The sequence below is a fragment of the Lytechinus variegatus genome, chromosome 13 (assembly GCF_018143015.1).
Source record: "Lytechinus variegatus isolate NC3 chromosome 13, Lvar_3.0, whole genome shotgun sequence".
Classification (NCBI taxonomy): Eukaryota; Metazoa; Echinodermata; class Echinoidea; order Temnopleuroida; family Toxopneustidae; genus Lytechinus; species Lytechinus variegatus.
Window position 1 is genome coordinate 7301661 of NC_054752.1, and position 20752 is coordinate 7322412.

The 20752-nt window shown below is 35.7% G+C and overlaps 1 protein-coding gene across 1 annotated transcript in view; it reads right to left on the reverse strand.

The window, feature by feature from the left end:
* LOC121426612 (mucin-5AC-like) overlaps positions 1 to 20752 on the reverse strand; it is a 97581-nt gene that overhangs the window by 59567 nt on the left and 17262 nt on the right. The window contains exons 6-14 of the mRNA XM_041622970.1: positions 19712 to 20239; positions 17592 to 17717; positions 15284 to 15392; positions 12639 to 12914; positions 9529 to 9694; positions 7564 to 7981; positions 7018 to 7151; positions 5200 to 5318; positions 1960 to 2006 (exon numbers count right to left, since the gene is read on the reverse strand). Of these exons, the coding sequence (XP_041478904.1) occupies positions 1960 to 2006; positions 5200 to 5318; positions 7018 to 7151; positions 7564 to 7981; positions 9529 to 9694; positions 12639 to 12914; positions 15284 to 15392; positions 17592 to 17717; positions 19712 to 20239 (1923 nt within the window). The remainder of the gene's footprint in view (positions 1 to 1959; positions 2007 to 5199; positions 5319 to 7017; positions 7152 to 7563; positions 7982 to 9528; positions 9695 to 12638; positions 12915 to 15283; positions 15393 to 17591; positions 17718 to 19711; positions 20240 to 20752) is intronic.

Here is a 20752-nt window from a genome sequence, read left to right on the forward strand (position 1 = left end):
ATATCCTAAGTTTTATGAACTAGATCCATAAACTTTCAGAGTTAGGATGGTATTTTAACAAATACCCTCAACACGGCCAAAGTTCATTGACCTCAAGTGACCATTGACCATGGTCACGTGACCTGAAACTCCCACAGGATATTCAGTGGTACTTGATAGGCCCGTTTTGGGTACGTGTACCCGCCTATAGTCTCGCTCTGCTATGCAGGCAAGACAATAAATGAGGAAATTAAATTATGGAGAAAAATATAAAAGGGGCAACAAAACAGGTTAAATGGAATGAACAACCAAGGAAGCCACAGGCATGAACACTTTGAAGGAATTGATTTTGGTAACCCCCACCCTGCCCACATCAGTCATTAGAAGGTGCAAAATGTTAGCATTTTCCCCCGAGGAACAGACTCTTGATTTTTAATTTGTTTCATGAATGATTTGAAGATTAGTAATGTGTACAATAATAAGTGAGATTTTTTTTCAAGTGAGAATGTATCCAAAACCTTAATAACAGGGGCCGCGGAACGGGAGGGGGGGGGACGGGGGGGCTTCAGCCCCCGCACTTTTTTCCAAAACTGTGTACAAAAATGTAAAAATGACCATATAATTGTGATTTTTAGCATGGTCAGCCCCCCACCCCACTTTTGGCTCAGCCCCCCCCCCCACTTTGAAAACCGTTCTGCGGCCCCTGAATAAGTTTTACAAGAAGTATGTACAGACAAGGAGAAGATGTCTTACATGCCAGTGAATTCAGCCAATTAGTACCAAATTTATCATAATTTACTAACGTCTCTATTTGTTGTTGATATTATAGATATGAAACGATGAGTGACATTATAACCTATGGCCGTTTGAAAACAACCAAAGTACCAACAATCACTTAAGGTATCTATTTACATGCAATAATATTCCTAACGTACTGCTCTAGTTACAACATAATAATAATAATAACAATAATAATAATTTTCAAGTGAGAATGTATCCAAAACCTTTACGCAAATAAGTTTTACAAGAAGTATGTACAGACAAGGAGAATGTCTTACATGCCAGCAAATTCAGCCAATTAGTACAAAATTTATCATAATTTACTAATGTCTCTATTTGTTGTTAATATGCAATAATATTCTTAAAGTACTGCTCTAGTCACAACACAATAATAATCCTAATAATAATAATAATATACATGCATGGGATTTGTAATGCGCCAAATCTTCTTGGCAGCATGCACAAGGGGCAGTGAAAGAAAGAAAAAAAAAAGAAAGAAAGAAAGAAAGAAAGAAAAGAAAAAAGTACTTCAGTCACTCCCCAAAGCAAATTTATTTATAAACTGATTCTAAATGAATAACAGCAAAGATCGGACAGTACATAGACCGCGCGCGCAATGAAAAGCTCGGGAAGAGGCCCTACAACGTTCAGGAAGTAACAACCGTTGTTCTGGACACGTGATTGTGTACAAAACATATGAGAGAAATTGTGAAGGGGTGAAGGAATAGAGGATTTTTACATTCAAAATTTTTTTAATTCCTTTTTTGTTTAGAGATGAATACATATAAATATATATATCTATATATATATATATATATATATATATATATATATCTATATATATATATATATGTATATATATATATATATTCCAGTGTTTGCTGTTCAATGAAAGATGAATATATTTCAGAAGTTTCTGGGTAAGAAAAGTGGAATTATTCCCATGCGCCACCCTTGAGCCCTCTCTAAAATCCCCCTCTCTTTTACATACACAGTCATGTGCAGATGTGCCAAGATTTACTTACTCAACGCCAGTGGGCGCCCTACCCCATGAGCAATATTTGAGCATTTAAAAAAATTGCTGAAGTGTCCGATCTTCCCATTGTAGTATCTTTGATAATAGACTATTTATAGACATCCTCTTCATACATGAGAAGAAAAATTTGTCAGGATGTAAAAAAAAATGTAACAGATTCATACCTGAGCAATTAACCTCACTTCGGTCCCATAAACCTGCATTACAATGGCTGCAAGAAAAAAAAAGAAAGGTTTAAACATCAGTCAAAAGGAATTGAAGTATTCTACTTCTAAACACAGTCAGAAATGGTATCGTGGTAGTTGGTAAATAATGGCCTCACCTCTATATAGGTATAGTTCTAGAATAGTTTTCCAGACAAAATTTCAAAATTTTGTGTTCATGTTTGGTGAACCTCATGCAGCTCTACCAGATGGAAGAAAAAAAAATTAAAATCTGTCAACAAATAAAGAGGCATTTTCTGTGATTTATGAATACATTTTACATAAATTAGCATAAATAATTCTCTACTGAAAATTTCAAAATTCTATGTAAAGGTTTCGTGGATCTCATGAAGTTCTACCAGATGGAAGAAAAAATATCAAAATCTGTCAATAAATAAAGAAGAGGCATTTTCTGTGATTTCTGAATAGATTTCGCATAAATTAGCATATGTTATTTTCTACTGAATATTTCAAAATTCTGTGTAGAAGTTTGATGAACCTCATAAAGATCTACAAGATGGAAGAAAAAAAAGTAAAATCGGTCAACAATTAAATAAGAAAAAAAAACATTCTATGTGAATTTTGAAAAATACATGTATGAATAAATTCATTTCGCATAAATTGGCATAAAAATTGTTCTAGTCAAAACTTCAAAATTCTGTGTAGAAGTTTGGTGGGCCTCATGAAGTTCTACCCGATGGAAGAAAAAATATTTAAATCTCTCAACAAATAAAGAAGAAGAGGTATTTTCTGTGACTTCTGAATAAATTTTGCATAAATCAGCATAAGTAATTTTCTACTGAAAATTTCAAAATTCTGTGTAGAAGTTTGGTGAACCTCATAAAGTTCTATAAGATGTATAGTAGACTTGTTAAGATGTTGAACGCTGCATTTTTTAGTACAAATGTCCCACTTGGCACAAATGTTCCTTGAATCAAAAGAAAAAGATTCATCCCAAGAGACACGCTGTATCTATGCAAATAAGCAAGTAATTTGCCTAAATTTGCATATTATGTCGATATAGTAAATACAAAAATTTATAGATATATTATATATATTTAACCAGAACTGCCCTAAAATTGGAAATAAAGACTTAGGGTAAGAAAGGGAAGAAAATAGTCATAAAATGATTTGGATATCCTTGTTTATTATTACCTAATTTACATAAAATTATGCAAATTATAATTTAAAACAGTATTTTTTCATGAATCCTAAACTGTTTCATAAATAACAGCAATTAATACACAGGAGAATTTGTTTCCAATGCAAACATTTTGTTTAACAGTCGCAGACCAAATTTCAAATTATGATTTTACTTGTAATATAACTGCTTTTGTTGTTTGATTGGTAAGTGTTTATGTCTGTGTAATAATTTTTAAGAAGACATCTTGTCAATCGCCCAGGTTTGTTGATTGATCCCATGCACTTTGAATAGCCATAATCCCCCGGTCCTTATCTGGTGCTCAGCCATCCATATCAGGCCACAAGCGCCTCCATTTTGCCTTCCCCGATGTCCGCCCCGCAAAGAAAAGTTGCTCTAAATGTCACAAAAGCTCATGATTGGATCAAAACAATGCTGAATGAGGCCGCTTTAGAGCTAGAGTTATGATCAGCAAATACAATTTCATTGCTGAAATGTTAATTAAAACCATTCACAGATGGGGAAGGACGAAGTGACTTTGTGATTATGGAGTGTGCAGCGCGAATTCAATAACCCGCGAATATGTTTTGAAGCCGCCAAGCGCAAAAAAGTAACCTTGCGAAAATAACAGCGTTTTCAGTAATCTATAGAAAATTTCATCTGTCCTTGAATTGTGTATATGCTTGTTGCCTGGTTTATTTGAAAATATGTAATTACCTTGTTATCTGCAATAAACCCATTAACCCGTATTCTGAAGTCAACTTTAAACATGGTCTTACACTGTGCAAAACGTATGGGAAGCCAAAAATGTCAAATTTTGGTTAAAAAGTATGCTTCTCACGATTTACCGTGCCTTTTCTAATTCTTTAAAAAGTGAAGACAACCATCTAATTTTTCATTCCCAGATTGAATGAAAGAATGATTTGAGAGTCAAATCAGCTGGTAAATTGAAAATATCCAGTTGGAGATTTGTGTCACAACTGGCCATCCATAGTTAAAACTCTTAAATTACACCAAACTTCAGAATATGGGCCATTGATTACTGGGACTGGATGGTGCTTGCAAGAAGCCTGCAAGAAGCCTACAGAAATCAGTAGTCGTGTTTAACAGGTTAAACAATGAATTGTAGACTGCGGGATGCGTGACAGGCTTGAATTGAATGGTTTATTCATTTCAAGTGAACACTGAAAATAGCAGCCAAAGGGCTGAATTACAAACAGTATATAAAGACGTATAAGAAATGTATAGTTTACAAAGAAACAGGCAAATACCAACATGAAATAGATACACAAAACAATTACACATGTATAGAAATGCCAAACACAAGAAGGAGAGCTCAGAGGTATATAGGACAAATTAGCGAGAGCATGATAGAAATAAAGGTAGAGTGAAATAGGAGAAAAGGAGGGAGACAGGAACGAAGTCAAAGGCCCCAATTCACAAAGGTGAATCCATGCTTTATGCAGATTTCCTGTATACAAAATTATGCTTATTTACTACGTTTATTAAATAATGTCCAATGTTGATGCGCGCTTTTTACACAATGTGCACAATCGATGCCTGTTGCCGTGGTTATCCACCCTATTTTATTTATGAGTCTATCGTTTTGAAATCATGAGTCCACTCTTCAATCAGTGAAGTCATTAATAAAACAGCGTATTTAACCATGGCAACAGGCGTCAATTTGGCGCAATGTGACAAATGCGTGCATCAGCTTTGGACTTTTTTTAATATACGCAGTAAATAAGCGTAATTTATACAGGAAATCTGTATACACCATGGGTTTGACTGGTTTTAAAAACCACGTTTGTGAATCCGGGCAAAAGAGGTTGGGTATTTAACCAAAAAGAAAACAATTATCGGAAATAGTAATTAAAGTGTAACAAAATGGTCAATTAAGTATGAAAACAAAAGGAGATGCAATACATGTTTTTTAAGCTCGTACAACAAAAGAGTATTTTAGGAAATGGGAGAAGTTAAACAAATTACAGAGAATAATATTATTTGACATTTAGTGACAAGGGCAAGGCTTGAGAGAAGTTTGAAGATATCGATCTTACATTTCGCCACACTCGGTCAATCTCGACTTGCCCGAATCATAATAACGCTGGTTGATTATGTGATACACACAAGGACACTGGGATGGGAATACACAAGTCTGTGTACGCTCGTCGAATACCTACAGACAATAAAAGAAAATCAGGACATTTAAACAAAAATTGCAATCGCCGACGATTTCCCACCAATTCAGAAGAGCTGAAGAAGCGTACTAGATCGGATGTGAAATTGTCCTCTGTTTCAATCAAAGTAAGTCCAGATAAATAGATTTATTTTTTCCATCACAATCATTTTTTAGTCAAATGCTTGTAAAATACATTCAAATACAATCAAAATATTAAAAAAAGACATACAGATGCAAATATAAAGAATATGGTGGAGCCGGCAGAGGGCATTTGCCTTTCATAGGCTAGCTAGGCTCCAGTACCAGAGAGAGAATAGGGAGGGTATACATATATCGTTGGCGTTCATCCGATCCTCGTATCAGTCAATTCTGGCCAAAAAAACAGATTTTGAGATTTTTGCAAAAACTGAAAGTACTAGTCCTGTTCTGTTCATAGCAAAATTTCCAGGCAGCGATTTATTATAGTTTCTAAGATATGAGCTTTCTAAAGCAATGCCATAAAAATTTTTGACAAAATTTGAAACATGTACTGCAGCAAGGCAAACAAAGTTGCACATTTTTACTGACCACACACATAGAGTTTTTGTATCCCCTATGGCGTTTTTGTACGGGAGAAATCTAAACAGCTCAAACCGAAATTACAAGCATGCAGCTCTTTTGCAATATTTTCTCTGATCCTTGGTTTTGTGTAAAAATGAAGATAGCAATGTCAAGCAATTGTCTTGGTCTTTCCAACCATGTATTTTCAAAGAATGAATATATCGTAAGGCTTGGGAACTAAAAGTAAATATTATATTAACCTCTCATGACAAGTTGATTTTCTCTGAAATGGATTTGTACCATCGAATGTGTGATACAACGATCTGGATGACTGCCGACGATATGTGTAGTTATGATGGGTAAATTGAATACATAAACTTTTACTGTACTTAAGATTCCTTCATGAATTCCTTCTTATACTTTCATTTAAATGACGCAATAGATGGGGACATATTTTATCAACTGGTATTGCATTCCAAGTAATTATTCCAGAATATAAGTATTTTGACGGTCTATGTGAGGTCTGATATTTTAACAGAGGAAGATAGATTCAGGAATAAGCCCTAAATGGGTTGAATTACAATGATCACTTAAGAGTGTCAAATTATACACATTTATTCTATCTATGGTGCATATTTGTATTGTTTTTTTTTCTATAAATATTTTTCTGATTGTTCAGGCCCCATGAAAATATTGGTGAATGAGCTCCCATGAAATGCATAATACTGAATAACTGAAATTTTCAAAACTAGAAAATAAACAAATAACCAATCCTTCAAATAACAAATGAATAAATAAAAAAGAATGTAAATGAATATGAATCCAATTAGTTGTCTATCTTGATATTATTATGGAATCATCCGTTTCATGCTTCTTTCATGTTTCAGAGCGTCTCTTTCTTTCACCAAATTATGACCATCACAGAGGTACATGTATTATCTATTGTACCGGCATCATGGACCAGCACGGGTCATTACTCATTGTACAATCAAAGCACGGGAATCATATGATCTCTGTGCTTTCCCACTTCCCCACAATTTCATTGGTGTTTGGTGACCAAAAAAGTGGAAAGATTTGTTTAAAGGGCTCCATATTTTGGTAAGGTAAATAAAACACCTTAAAAAATTATGATAAAAACATTGTTCCATCCTCTCACCATATTATCTGGGCAGAAGCAGCCTGCTACATATCCATCAGAGCAAGTATTCTCATTTCGAATGTCTGCGCAAGACATATGACATCTGTCACCGGACTCGGTGAACTTCTGCAGTGGCACAGTACATTCTCGAGCTGCAAAAGTGAATGGTTTGATACAATAATACGAATACTAACAATAACAATAATAATAATAAAAATGACATATTTACTCAGGGTAACCACTTCAGCTCCAAAAACTGTTATCCCAGCGGGCCCTGCTATTATTATTACCTGGTTAAGCTAGGCTACCGATCAGTGGCATACCTAGGATTTTCCACAGGGGGGGGGGGGGCAAAACCGACCGCCCAAAAAATTGACCAAAAAAAATGGTTTTCAAGCTCGTCAAGGGTGGCCAGGGATACTTCCTTTGCATGGGTTTTGGCTTGTCAGGGGGGCAGACAACACCCCCTGCCAAGTATCTGACCAAATGACATGTCAACAAGGAGATTCAAGTAAATTTTAACTCAAACTAGCAAAATGGATTATAAGAGAGGAGGAAACTTACCAGTACACCTTTCAACATCAGCTCTCCAAGAGTCAAGCAGGACATCATAACGGGAACAGGCCCTGGCATACCGACCCAGAGAGTCACAAAGGCAATCTTCTGATGCACCCTCACCGAGGCAAGAGCAGACATCCTCCTTGCATTTCTTGATGTAGACCTCAACGTCCACGTCCTGGTGGCAGGCGGTGAAGGGGTAGTTCCGCAGTGCGTTACAGGTTTGGGTGGCCAAAGTGGAGTACATCTGGTGTGTGGAGCAAGAATCTAACACTGGCATTCTATCGTTCTCTCCACATGGAAATTCTTGGGAGGGGGCAGAAACTAAACGGGCAAACTCAGCGGCCACTGCTTCTTCGTTGTTTCGCATCCATCTGAAATCGTCCTTTGGAGAACCATTGAGAGTACCACATAAACCCATAGTCTGTGAAGTGATGAAAGAATTGGGAGAATTATTTAGGCAGCTCAACATAAGAGATATGTTTACTGTCATTCAATACTCTTGTTTAGGAATGGGTGCCACATACATATTTAGCATGTTAAAACTGATTTCCCTACATTTTTTTCATGACCTATTAGGTGGTTTCAGACCGCCTCGACGTTCGTCAGTTCAAGGTATTCTCTGATCGGGAAATTTACCCAGAAATTTATCAGAAAATACCAGGTATTTTGGTAATGTGAAAGCAAACTGCTTAATTTCCCCGAAAGAAAATACCCACTAAATAGTAGGTACTTGGCGAAATTACGAGAATTTTCGCTGGGATTTTTTCAAGGACGCAGGTATTTTGGCAATGTGAAAGCAATTTACGGGAACTTTTAGCCCAGCGTGTCGTTGGGCGGAAGCACCGTGGGTGGCTGCTGGGCTAGTGATTTTGAATCTCGGGCCTTGCCTGTTTATATCAGACCATATTGCTGAAGCTCGTATCTTCAGGAACTTATCCCAAAGGGTATGCTTCGGGGCGGTGTGAATGCAGGAGTGAGTAATTAATGGGTATTTTTAGCCTAAAAAATTCTCGTAATTTAACAGGGATTCTTATAATTGAGGTGGTTTGTAACCACCTATTCTGGAGGAAAGGCTTAATTCACTATCACAATAACAGGGACAAGAACAAATATCATAGATGTAGAGAGATTTAATCTACTCTTTCAGGTAAGTAGTTCTTATTTGCTGATGACCCATGATGAATAAACAAGCACATATTACGTTTTCCTCTTACCTTTCTTTTATTTCCCGTTTTTAAATTTGTGGTATCCTTTGATATTAAATATGGAACAAAATGTGATTTCTTATGTCGCTATTACACTTGCACACAGTATTTACAAGTAGTTTTTGCACTATCACGTCATTCAATTCATCACCATTCATAATAATAATAATAGGCATTTATATAGCACCATCTATCTAGAAATATTCTATTCTGAGGCACGTAATTATTATTACCCCGGCTTTAGCTCGAGCTGCCTTTCAGTGCTCATGCATTCAAGGAATTAATCCTGCCGGGTACCCATTCACCTCACCTGGGTCGAGTGCAGCACAATGTGGATAAATTTCTTGCTGAAGGAAATTACGCCATGGCTGGGATTCGAACCCACGACCCTCTGTTTCAAAGTCAGAAGACTTATCCACTGGGCCACAACGCTCTGCTTCATGGAAGCCTTGGGCGGAAATCTCGCCTCAAAGGTGAGGGGAACACAAATGAGTTTTCCATATATACACTGGCGGATCCTTTTGGGAGGCATTATCAAAATTGTCAATGTTAATATGCCATTTTTACACAAGTGTGCCCCCCCCCTTGAAAGTCACAACACATATTTTTAATGGGAATATGCTGTTCATTCACAAGTGAGGACCTTTTTAATGGGCTTGTCAAATTTTCAGGATAATGAGCTATTCATTCAAATCATAGAATCAAAAATGAATTCAATAAACATGTATTATATATAAACTGAAGGAGAAACAAAACACGTTACCTCTATTCCGATATCTGAAGGAAGCCTTATATATACACTGGATGTTTCTGGGTTGAACTCTATCTCCATTCCGAAATGAGTTGACAGATGAATCGACCCGGCCATGTTATGAATGTATACATTCTCCTTGTAGTTGTATGTGTACTGAGTAAAGTTTTTGGAAATACTTCAGAGAGGAAAAAGGAGGAAGTAGATGAAAATGTGATCAATTGCTATTTCAATTCAATGTATTGTTTGTAATTTGATTCCGAACATTGCATGAGTGATTACCCTATCATAGTGACAGGTTGGGAGTGTATCTGAGCAAAACCAATTGAAGATTTATGGTGCTGCAAGATAAAAATGTGGTGTCGATTGGTGTACATAGGGGGTAACACAAGTCATTTTAATCCGGTGCTTAATTTGTTGGTGTTAGTGTTTCATCTATGGGTGTTATTACACCTTAGAATTATTCAAACATTATTAAAGGTGTTTTGATATTGCATACCAACACTGCAACACTATATTGCACAGTGGTGTTACAGGTGTACATAAGAGGACCACATCCGTCATTATACTCTGGTGCTAAATTTGTTGGTGTTAGTGCAACACCTATGGGTGTTACTAAACGTTAGAACTATTCAAACATTATAAAAGGTGTTCTGGTATTGCATACTGACACTACAACACTATAGTGTACAGTAAAAACTGTGAGGTTACAGGTGTAGAACAAGTCATTTTACTCCTGTTTTAAATTTGTTGGTGTTAGTGCAACATCTTAAAATAATCATGAAAGGTGTTCTAAAACTGCATACCAACACTGTAAAAACTGTAGTACACAGAAAAATCTGTGGTGCTAATTGATTTTTAATAGTGGATCACACCAGTCATTTTACTAGTGTTAAATTTGTTGGTTTTAGTGCAACACCTAAGGGTGTTATCAAAACACCCTTGGTTGTTAGTTTTACACTCTTTAGTGTCATGTTTAATGTATGGGATGCAATTATCACATCTCAGGGTAAAGTCTCTAGGGGAGCAGGGCTGCCATTTTGTGACTGTCATTTGGATTGAGCCATTTCATAAAGACAACATGTGTTTTTCATGGCTGAGAGTGAAGTAAGAATTCATAGTGTCCATAGATATTACTTTAGAAATCCAAGTTACATCAGTGAAATAGTATTGAAAATCAGGCATTACATCAAAGCCCTAAAAATGCAGCATTTCTAATAAAACATTAGAAAATCATGATCTGTCATATTAATAGGAGAGCTGACATGGAGCACATTTTGATTTTTTATCTGAAAGTGGCTGGCAGTGGTCTTTTGCAAAGAATTAAATTTAAAAAAAATTGCTCAAAGTTTGATGAGAACAGTAGTGACCAGCCAAATATTAGATTAAGATTTAAACATAAAGATAAACGATTTCAATCTACTTTTTTATTCAAAAGCTAATTTTTAATATTAAACAAGAGCGTCGCTAAGGCGAGCACATGATACGCCAGCCTGTAACGCAGAAAAATGAGTTATTGATCAAGCAAGAAAAGTGGAAGGTGGCAACTTCACCTTTGAGGCTTTGACCTTCTGTCCTCAAAATCGATAGAATTGCTGGGATCTATGCTAGTATCACACACATCAATTCATATGAGCCTAGGTTAAGTTCAACTTAAGTTATCTCATTAACAAGGACTTCAGAAGGTTAAGATGAAACATGTCATTGTGACCTTGACCTTTGACCTTTTGACCTCAAAATCAAAACCCTTCCTGGGATTCATGGTAGTATCATACACACCAGATTATATGAGTCTAGGTTAAATCTAACTAAAGTTGTTGTGTTTACAAGGACTGAAGAAGGGTAAGATAAAAATATGTCACTATGACCTTGACCTTTGACTTTTAGATCTCAAAATCAATAGGATTCCTGGGATCCATGCTGGTATCATCCACACCAAATTATATGAGCCTAGGTTAAGTCAAACTGAAGTTATCGCGTTACAAGGAAAAGTTAACGGACGGATAGACAGATGGGTGGATGGACACCGAGCGTGATACCAGAATACCGGTACATGTCTAGGACGGGCATAAAGTAAATCCAATATTTTGTAGGTCACTATTCACAGCTGATCTTAATTTTTCTTTATTCTTGGAATTTAGAGTGTATGATCCATATCAAATCAAAATTCATCATTGGTGGCCATGTATAGGTGACAAAGTTAAAGGGCTTTCCACTATGTTCACAAAAATATGTTTAAAATGGTAAAGAATTTACTTGTGAAAAATGATATTGATTCTTATCATAATCCTAATCAAAGTCCTATTACACCTTTCAGATTGGTCATTGGTGTGCATGCAATGATAACTATCCATTGTCACTTGGCAATTAAAAGCATAGGTCAACACTGATTTGACTTTTTCTTTAAATCTGAGGTGCACCTGTGTCTGTGATATATTATAAACATGAAAATAGACCAAACCTTAAAGATGTAATGATAAGTTTGATCGAAAATGTATATTTGGTAGGTAAGAATAAAACAAAAAAAACTCTTAGGATTTATATTTCAACTTTTAATATTTATCAGTAAACTTTAATCGGATTTAACCATAAATATGATTATAAAATTCATAGTCATCATGCTTACATGCCATATATCCTTATCCTTAAATAAACACCACTCTCTGTAAATTATTAGGATCAAACAATTTTATGGTGTAATTTGTTTAATCTGACTTGGAATATGCATGTTTTTAGTCTAGTTATGTAGAGTATGTAACACAATTGAAAATACAACATTTATGAAAAAAAAATCGCATTTATAGCAAATAATGTACTGTCAAAGGTATTTGTATGTACACTCTGGCTGGAGTTTCCTAGCCAACCTCTGATGAGAACCACCATACAGCACTCTGGAACCAAGCATTTGCAACCCTGGGGGCGTTTCATCAACATTTTTGTCCGACAAGATGTCAGATCTGACATCTTTCCTTAATTCTGATCGGCTGAGAAGCACTGTAACTATGGTAACTGTCGGATAAAATAGGACTTGTCGGATAAAACGCCTGACATGTGCTTTCATGAAATGCTCCCCTGGCATACAGTTGAGACCTAACTTCAACCAACACCACAATTATACTCACATTATGGAATAGGGATCTTCTGCGCCATGATAGATGTCAAGAACAACTGCACGGATACAGTCCGATGGCTTCTTCAACGCACACTCTGTGGTATCAATGGTGACCTCGAACGCCGGTGTCAGGTGATTCTCTTCCACATTTATCAGGGTGTACTTGCACTTGGTGTAAATGTTGAATTCCTTTCCATCAAATGTTTGATAGAAAGAACCACCGTAGATTTTGCATTCGGATGGGCAGCTCACACCCAGGCACTCCCAACTTGCACTGACGCAAGTACTAAAAGGTTTTTTTTTTAAAGAAAAATAGTGGTGTCGTAAATTGGTACACATAGGTCAAAATTTCTACTAAGGCTGAAATTAATATGTTCTAATATGTTCTAGCCAGATAAAGTAAAATCAGACAAACAAAACACTGAAAATTTGATCATATTTGGACAAGGAATGACAAAGTTAAGAAATATTAAAGATTTGCATATTTTTTACGCAAATACCAAAAGGGTTTTTTTAAAGAAAAATAATGGTGTCCTTAATTGGAACACAGTCAAAATATATACTTGAAGGGGTACTCCAGGCTGAAATTCATGTTCTGAACAGATAAAGAAAAATCAGACAAACAAACACTGAAACTTTGATCATATTTGGACAAGAAATTAATATTAAAGGTCAAGTCCACCCCAGAAAAATGTTGATTCGAATAAATAGAGAAAAGTCTAACAAGCACAATGCTGAAAATTTGATCAAAATTGGATGTAAAATAAGAAAGCTATGATGTTTTCAAGTTTCACTTATTTTTCAAAAATACAGTTACATACACTACTCAGTGACATGCAAATGAGAGAGTCGAAGATGTCCATCACTATTTCTTTTGTTATTATATTGTTTGAATTATACAATACTTCAATTTTTACCAATTTGACATCAAGGACCAACTTAACTTAACCATTAAATATTATAAAAATGGTAATGCCCACATATTCAGAGAGGAATAAAACCTTTTTTCACAGGACATTGAGAAAATTAGAATATTTAATGTAATAAAATACGAAGAAATAGTGAGTATGTCATCAGTCCCCTCATTAACATATCAACCAGGATGTGCATATATCTGTTTTGTGAAATTAAGCGAAATATAAAAACTTTGTTATTATACATCAGATTTTGATGAAATTTGTAGTGTTATGCTTGCTGGAATTTTCTCTTTATATTCAACTCAACTTTTTGTTGGGATGGAATGGACCTTTACATATCGCATTTTTTCACAGTGTAACAGTTCTATGCATGAGTTCATGATTATTCAATGAGCAATTCAATGATGTTGTATCTTCGCTTGTAATTTTGTATTTTATTTTATGAAATTATATTCATTCATATTTTTCTTACCAGGAATTAGAAATATTGAAATGACTACATATTTAATGCATTAGACATTCATTGCTGGAACTTATTTTATTATAAGTGAGACATATCATACACACTTGTACAAAAATATTAACTAATCATGATTTCATATGACATAAGAAAAATGAAAGTGGGGACATGACATGATGAGCCCACCTTATGAATATTATTGCCAAAGTGCATGTAACTGTTTTCACAAATAATTGCTGGACTTTACAATTCAATAACATCTTTATTTATTATAAGAATTTGATGACATTTTCAGCATTTTGCTAGGTGAACTTTACTCTACCTAATTATATCCTTAAGTACCCCATTGTTAATACACAATATGTACATACATAGCTTGCTGTGAGAGGAGTTACCTTTATAAAAGTGATTTTCATCTATCAATTATTACAACTAAGCAACTAAAATATTAGACATTTTGCTACCCAGATCAACTTCTTCCCATCTGAAGGGGATATTGTGGGGTTTTTTTAATGATTAACTATGAAGCATGTAATAAGCTGCAAACAACTTACATATATCAAACCATATCTTCTGCAAGTAATAATGTGATTATTATTTCCAAATCTGTAATACTGTAACATTTAATATGAGCTTTGAAGGTGTGCATGGTGGCAAGACTGGAGAGAGCTTTGCATTAACACCATGTAGGATAGTCCTGAAAAGGACTGTTGGTTTATCTTTCTGATAATAGCTCTTAAATAATTTTCTGATGTACATATATTTAATTTTGTTACCAACTATTGAATCAAAAACACAAACAGTAAATCTGGCATTCTTTGGCAAGGTATCAATTTATCAATGGATACACGGAACAATGTGATAATCATTGAAGCTTATCTATTGTGGGCACGGATACCCAGATCAGGAGTTCAAACAATCCTTGCACCAGGTACCCATTAGCTACACCTGGGCCCCATCTTACAAAGAGTTGTGATTGATCTGATCAACCACAGCTATGGAAAGCAAGCCACATCAACATTTAAAATGGATATTCGCTCAAAATATTTTCTAGATATGCTATAAATTCATACACTCATTGTTTTCTTGAATTTCAGTGTGTTTTTGTCTGTTCACACAAGACATTTTGCAATTTTTGGGGAACGAATTATGAAGTTGATGAATTTCCATACAGTTGAGGTTGATCGCATCAATCAAAACTCTTTGTAAGATGGGGCCCTGGGTGGATAATGGGATATGTACATAAATGTCCTGAAGAAATGCTTTTGATGCTCTTACCATTCCTCGCAAGGTTTTTTCAGAACAGCTCCTACTGGCATGGGAGAATCTCTCCAAGTACACATACATTGCTGATGACTCACACAATCCTCACCATCCCAATAGGTATCTGTGAAAATGCAGAGTGGAAGAATGAGATGAAAATGTGATGGCAGAATAGCCACAATCCTGTATAGCCTGTTTGTATCAACTCAGGTGCAAAACAGGGAAGGCTCCACAAGGCTGAGGATTTAAAACTAATCCAGATAAGCTGTGAATAGTGACCAGCCGAATTTTGAATTTATTTTCAATCTTAATGATTAACTTTAAAATAAATCATAATATAATAAAATTCAAATCTTTTAGATTTATATTTCAATCAACAAAGTTTAAATCTAAATCTAATATTGAGCTGGTCACTATTCAGAGCCGATCTGGATTTATTTTAAATCCTTGGAATTTAAATTGTATTGTCAGCAGCCAGTAAACGTGTTCTTATTGCGCATTCAAAGTGGGATATAACTTAATCAATATGTATATGGACACCATATTTGAGACAATTACTTATCTTATCTGGTCTTCACATTACCTGGATTCCAAGCCAAAGTTGACCCGATCACAGAAAATGTGCGAATCAGACAGATGCTAGATATTTTCGGTCCCTGTTTTTGTATATTTTTTTCAACATCAAAAGATTTTCCGTGAGCCTGCATGATGTTAGCTGATGTTAGCTGAAAATAATACACTCTAGGAAACACTGTAGACATTTTCACCCTGTAAAAGTCTATTAATGCACCCTCAGGGTATGTTTTGGAACCAAAAGCAAGATAAATAAGATTTGGTGAAGCAGAAAAACAAATTCAGGTAGAAAAACAGCCTTGTGGACCCTTAGCCTTCATACGAAGGCCCCGAAAAACAGATGGTCTAATTCTCACATCGTGGCCGCTTGGGGGAGGAGGGTGGGGCAGGGAGGTGTTCAACCTCTCCCTCGGCTTTTACCTACAGTGAAAAATGAAATGAACAAAAACGGGTAGGCCTTACTGGAAACAGGACAGAGTATTAAATGAGCTAAAGTGCAATCAGACCACACTGTATGACCCCCCCCCCTTGGTTTTTACCTCCGGTGAAAAATGAAATGAATCATTTCATCTTTCACTTCATAAAGTACTCTGTCCATTTCACTCATGAACATTTGTTATTTGTATATTATTTGAAAAAATCAAGTCTGTACATTCAGTCTCTGCGTTGTGCACTTTGTCAAAGAGGGTTTTTGCATCAAACTTCTTCGATTACTTAATCTAAAAAAAATATGTATAGTTAGGTTAGAAAACCCTTGTACTATTAGGTCCATGAGGTGCACAGTCATGTTTGTTGTGAACCACAGAAGTAAATCTAGTCTTTACATTCAGACTCTGCATTGCGCACTCTGCCAAAAAATGAGGGGTTTTGCCTTAAACCATCTTACTGCTAATTACTAGTTTAGATTTAAACACCCTTGGGCGGTATTCCCAGGTTATTTTATCTTAAAATATTTTATTTGATCTCTTAAAATAAAATTAGTATTCTGAGATGACATTTTATCTTGCGTATCTATAGATTATACACGACAGAGCAGCACCTGCGCACACTTATCAATCACATATTTTACCATTACAACACAGATGATGTGCTTGCACCCATGTTAAATTGAAGAATAAGTAACAAGAGGGTAGGGGCTATATTATCCCTGCGACGTTGATTTCATCAATATTTCTAGGTGAATTGACTACAAAAGTTGACATGAAAATGAAGAAAAATGATGTATTAATTGAGAATAACACCTGACCATTACTCCTGTTCAATCAGGAGTTATTTCTTAGAACTTTTCTTGATTAATATTGTTTCTGAAATGATGATTGAAAAGATGCGATATAAACTTCAAAAAAAGATTAGAGTATTGTCATTTTTTTCAAAAAAATCTCTGTAAAGATGCGCAAGCCTATAGTGGAAGCGTATTTGAAGTAAATAAAGTGATGCAATCTCACTCCTTTGCCATACCTCCCAGTCAAATGTACTTCCATTGGTTGAGTGAGATGAGAGAGCTTTGAAAGCGCATTTCTCATCAGATATTGATTTAAAAATATGTGTCTTACAAAGATAAAAGGAAGATAAAATTGTTCTCAGAATACCAATTTGGAGAGATTTTAATAGTATTTATATCTCACTGATTTTAATGGAGATATACTATTTTAGAATACCGACCCTGGTACACAGTCAGTCTAGTCCCTTCATGGAGACTCTGTATTATGCATTATACCAAAGTACCTGATTGCAAACTATCAAAACTTACTAAGAGGGCAGAAACAACCTGGTACGCAGTAGCCGTGACATTCAGCATTCACTTCCAGATTAGAGCATTCAGTTGGGCAAGATGAGCCACAGTCTTCATACTCCTTCCCTGTTTCACAATTATGCGCTAAAAATAACGAAAACAGAACAATAATAATAATAACATGAGTAATAAGTTTTTTTATACCCAGAGCAGCCACTTCAGCTATTATGAACTGTTCTCCAAGTGGCTCTGCATAATGTAATGTCATTACTATCCTTCTCCGTTCTAATAATGTGAGTGCCTGACAATGCAGGAAGTCTTTGGTATGGATAAGTGGGGATTGAACCCAAAACCTCTAGTTCAAATGGTGAAAACTCTGCCACTGAGCCACATTGCCTGGTCTGGTCAGAATGATTATACTAAATCAAATCAGAAACACATTTTTAAGGTTTTATAATCAGAGTAAATAAATTGCTAAATAATTTAATAACTGTGAATTGTGATTTTACAGGAATTCATCATTTGACATTCACGATTTTGAAAGTTAAGAATTAAGGTTTCAAACCCAATTTCTGACAGCTGGAATTTGAAAATCAATTTTTCATTTGAAGTTTATTAAAGCTAAATGAAAGTAGTTGCAGTAAAACACTGATTTCATGAGAAAGTCTGTAAAACCAAGGTTAAGCATTACTATATCATCACGGATCTAGATCTGGTAGAGTTACATAAATTGAACTTTGTGAAATCATAAAATCTAAGCTGAAAAACGACCACACTGAAGATCGCCAACACAGATCGACACACATGGGAAAGTGTATATTATATTGCTGGAATAAAGACCCGACGAAGGGCCTTTACTTATTTCTAAGCAATTACACAATTTCTTCCAGAATCCTTTGGCACATATTTTTTATTCATTTTTATTCATACAAACAGACACTTATTATATTGGTTTCTGTAAAAAGCCATTTTGAGATCGTTACCACAACTAGCATTTTATCTTTAAAGTAGAAGTTTAGAATGAATGGGGATATTGCACTATGCCGAGTGGCAAGCAATGGGCATTGTTTGTGGTAAATTATGATAATCCTCAAAATAAATTTTCTTGGTTTTCATCATTCTATTATTCTCTTTTGTCTGGTTTGTTGAGTCCCACTCAAAACTGCACTGTTTTAATCGTAGTATTGGTATTTATAGCAGGTTCCTGTTGTAGTAGTATAGTAGTAGGAGGAGGAGTAAAAATGGTAATGGTAGGAGAAATATTACAAGCAGTTGTAGCAGTTGTGGTAAAAGTAGTAGTGGCAGTAGTAGCAGTAGTAATAATAGTAGAAGAACCACTACTACTACTTCCACTCTAACCTCACTCCTACAATAGTAGCATTGGTATAGGTAATAATGTAATAGTAGTGCAGTAGAAGTACTTTTTGCAGTAAAAGTAGCATTACTATTGTGGTCGTTCAGAAATAGAAGTCGTTCTGACAATGCGTCATTCATATCTTACGCATAAGGGCTCATATGGAAGAGAAAAAATGGATCTTGGAGTAATGAAATTTGTTTTCCAACTTTTTATCAGTAAAAGCCAGAAAAACTCACTCACCATCTTAATTTGATTGTGCAAATGAAAATTTGGTTGCACCATTTTCCTCTGCTCTACATATAATTCAGTCATGTGTGCATTATGAACATTGAGATGGGTCGTACATGAAATAAGAGAAATTTATCTTTCCAGTCTTGTAGATTTCATGAATGGAAACACTTACACTGAATTACAGTTTCCTTTTTTCTGGTACGCACTGTATAATGGCATTAGCACTACTGGTACAATAGCTGCACATTAGTACTTGTGGTACTTTAGTTGTAGTGTAGTAATAGCACTACTCATTGCGGTGGTAGAAGTAGTATAAATTAGTGATACAAAGCATAAGAAGTAGACCTAGTAGTTGAAGTAGTAGCAGTAGAAGTAGTAGTAGTAGGTGGTTGAAGTTGCAGTTTGTAGTATAATATTGTAGATGTAGTTAGAAGTAGAAGTAATAGCAGTATAGCAGGAATAGTAGTAGTAGAAGGTCTAGCAGTACTTGTATGAAGTAGGAGGAGAAAGAGGAGGGATAGAGCCTAGATGTAATAAAAATAAGACTTACGACAAAAAGTCTCATTTCTCCAAGGATTAAAGGTGATGTTGTGTTCGCTACATTTGGATGCAAAGTCCCGAAATGTACCACAGGGCTGACAATTCTTTACTTCATCTTGCCAATTTGCCACGGGGTTTGAAAGTTTTTCAACTGCACATGAGCACATCTCATGTAAACAGCGTGTGAAGTGTAGCTCGAAATCAACATAATCCAGGCAGGTGGTGCTCAACTTCTGTATATCATGACAAGTACTGGAATACTTCTGCAAAGTTGCAACGTCTAATCCAGTACACGGATGTGCTATGATACTCTGGGGTAATTCAGGACATTCAGCTGTCTGCATGCCATAGATGAACTCAACCATTCTGTCCTCTAATTTTTCCAGGTGCTGGACTTGGCCTGGTAAATCAAAATCATTTTCTGTCACACCGTCGTAGTTACCGCAAAGACCTGTCATGGTGGGATCAAACGTCTCTGTCTGATCTATGATTGGTAGGTGAACCATTACTGAGTTTTCAGCGTACATCAATCTCATACCTAAAGTAGTCATAAAAGCAATGATGATAAGAAAACGTATATGAGGTCACATTTTTTTATTTGCATAGCAATTGATAATAACATATAATAATATGTGATATAATAATAATAATAGACATTTGTATAGCGCTATCTATCAAGATCCGAGGCCCATTGTTGTTTACCCCGGCTTTCGCTTGAGCTGCCTTTCAGTGCTCGTGCATTCCAGGAATCAATCCTGATAGGTACCCATCACCACACCTGGGTCGAGTGCAGCACAATATTGATAATTTCTTGCTGAACGAAAACACACCATGGTTAGGATTCGAACCTACGACCCTCTGTTTGAAAGGCAAGAGTCAGAACCTCTCACCAACGACACGCCCACAACCCCCACATGATAATGGGGGTTTATTATCATAACTTGTCACACATGTTGATATGTATAGAATGAAGTAGGCAACTTGTAAAAGTCTGTGTCGCATCTATTAGCAGGAATCCCACTATAACGATGTCATGCGTCTTTTCACTGCA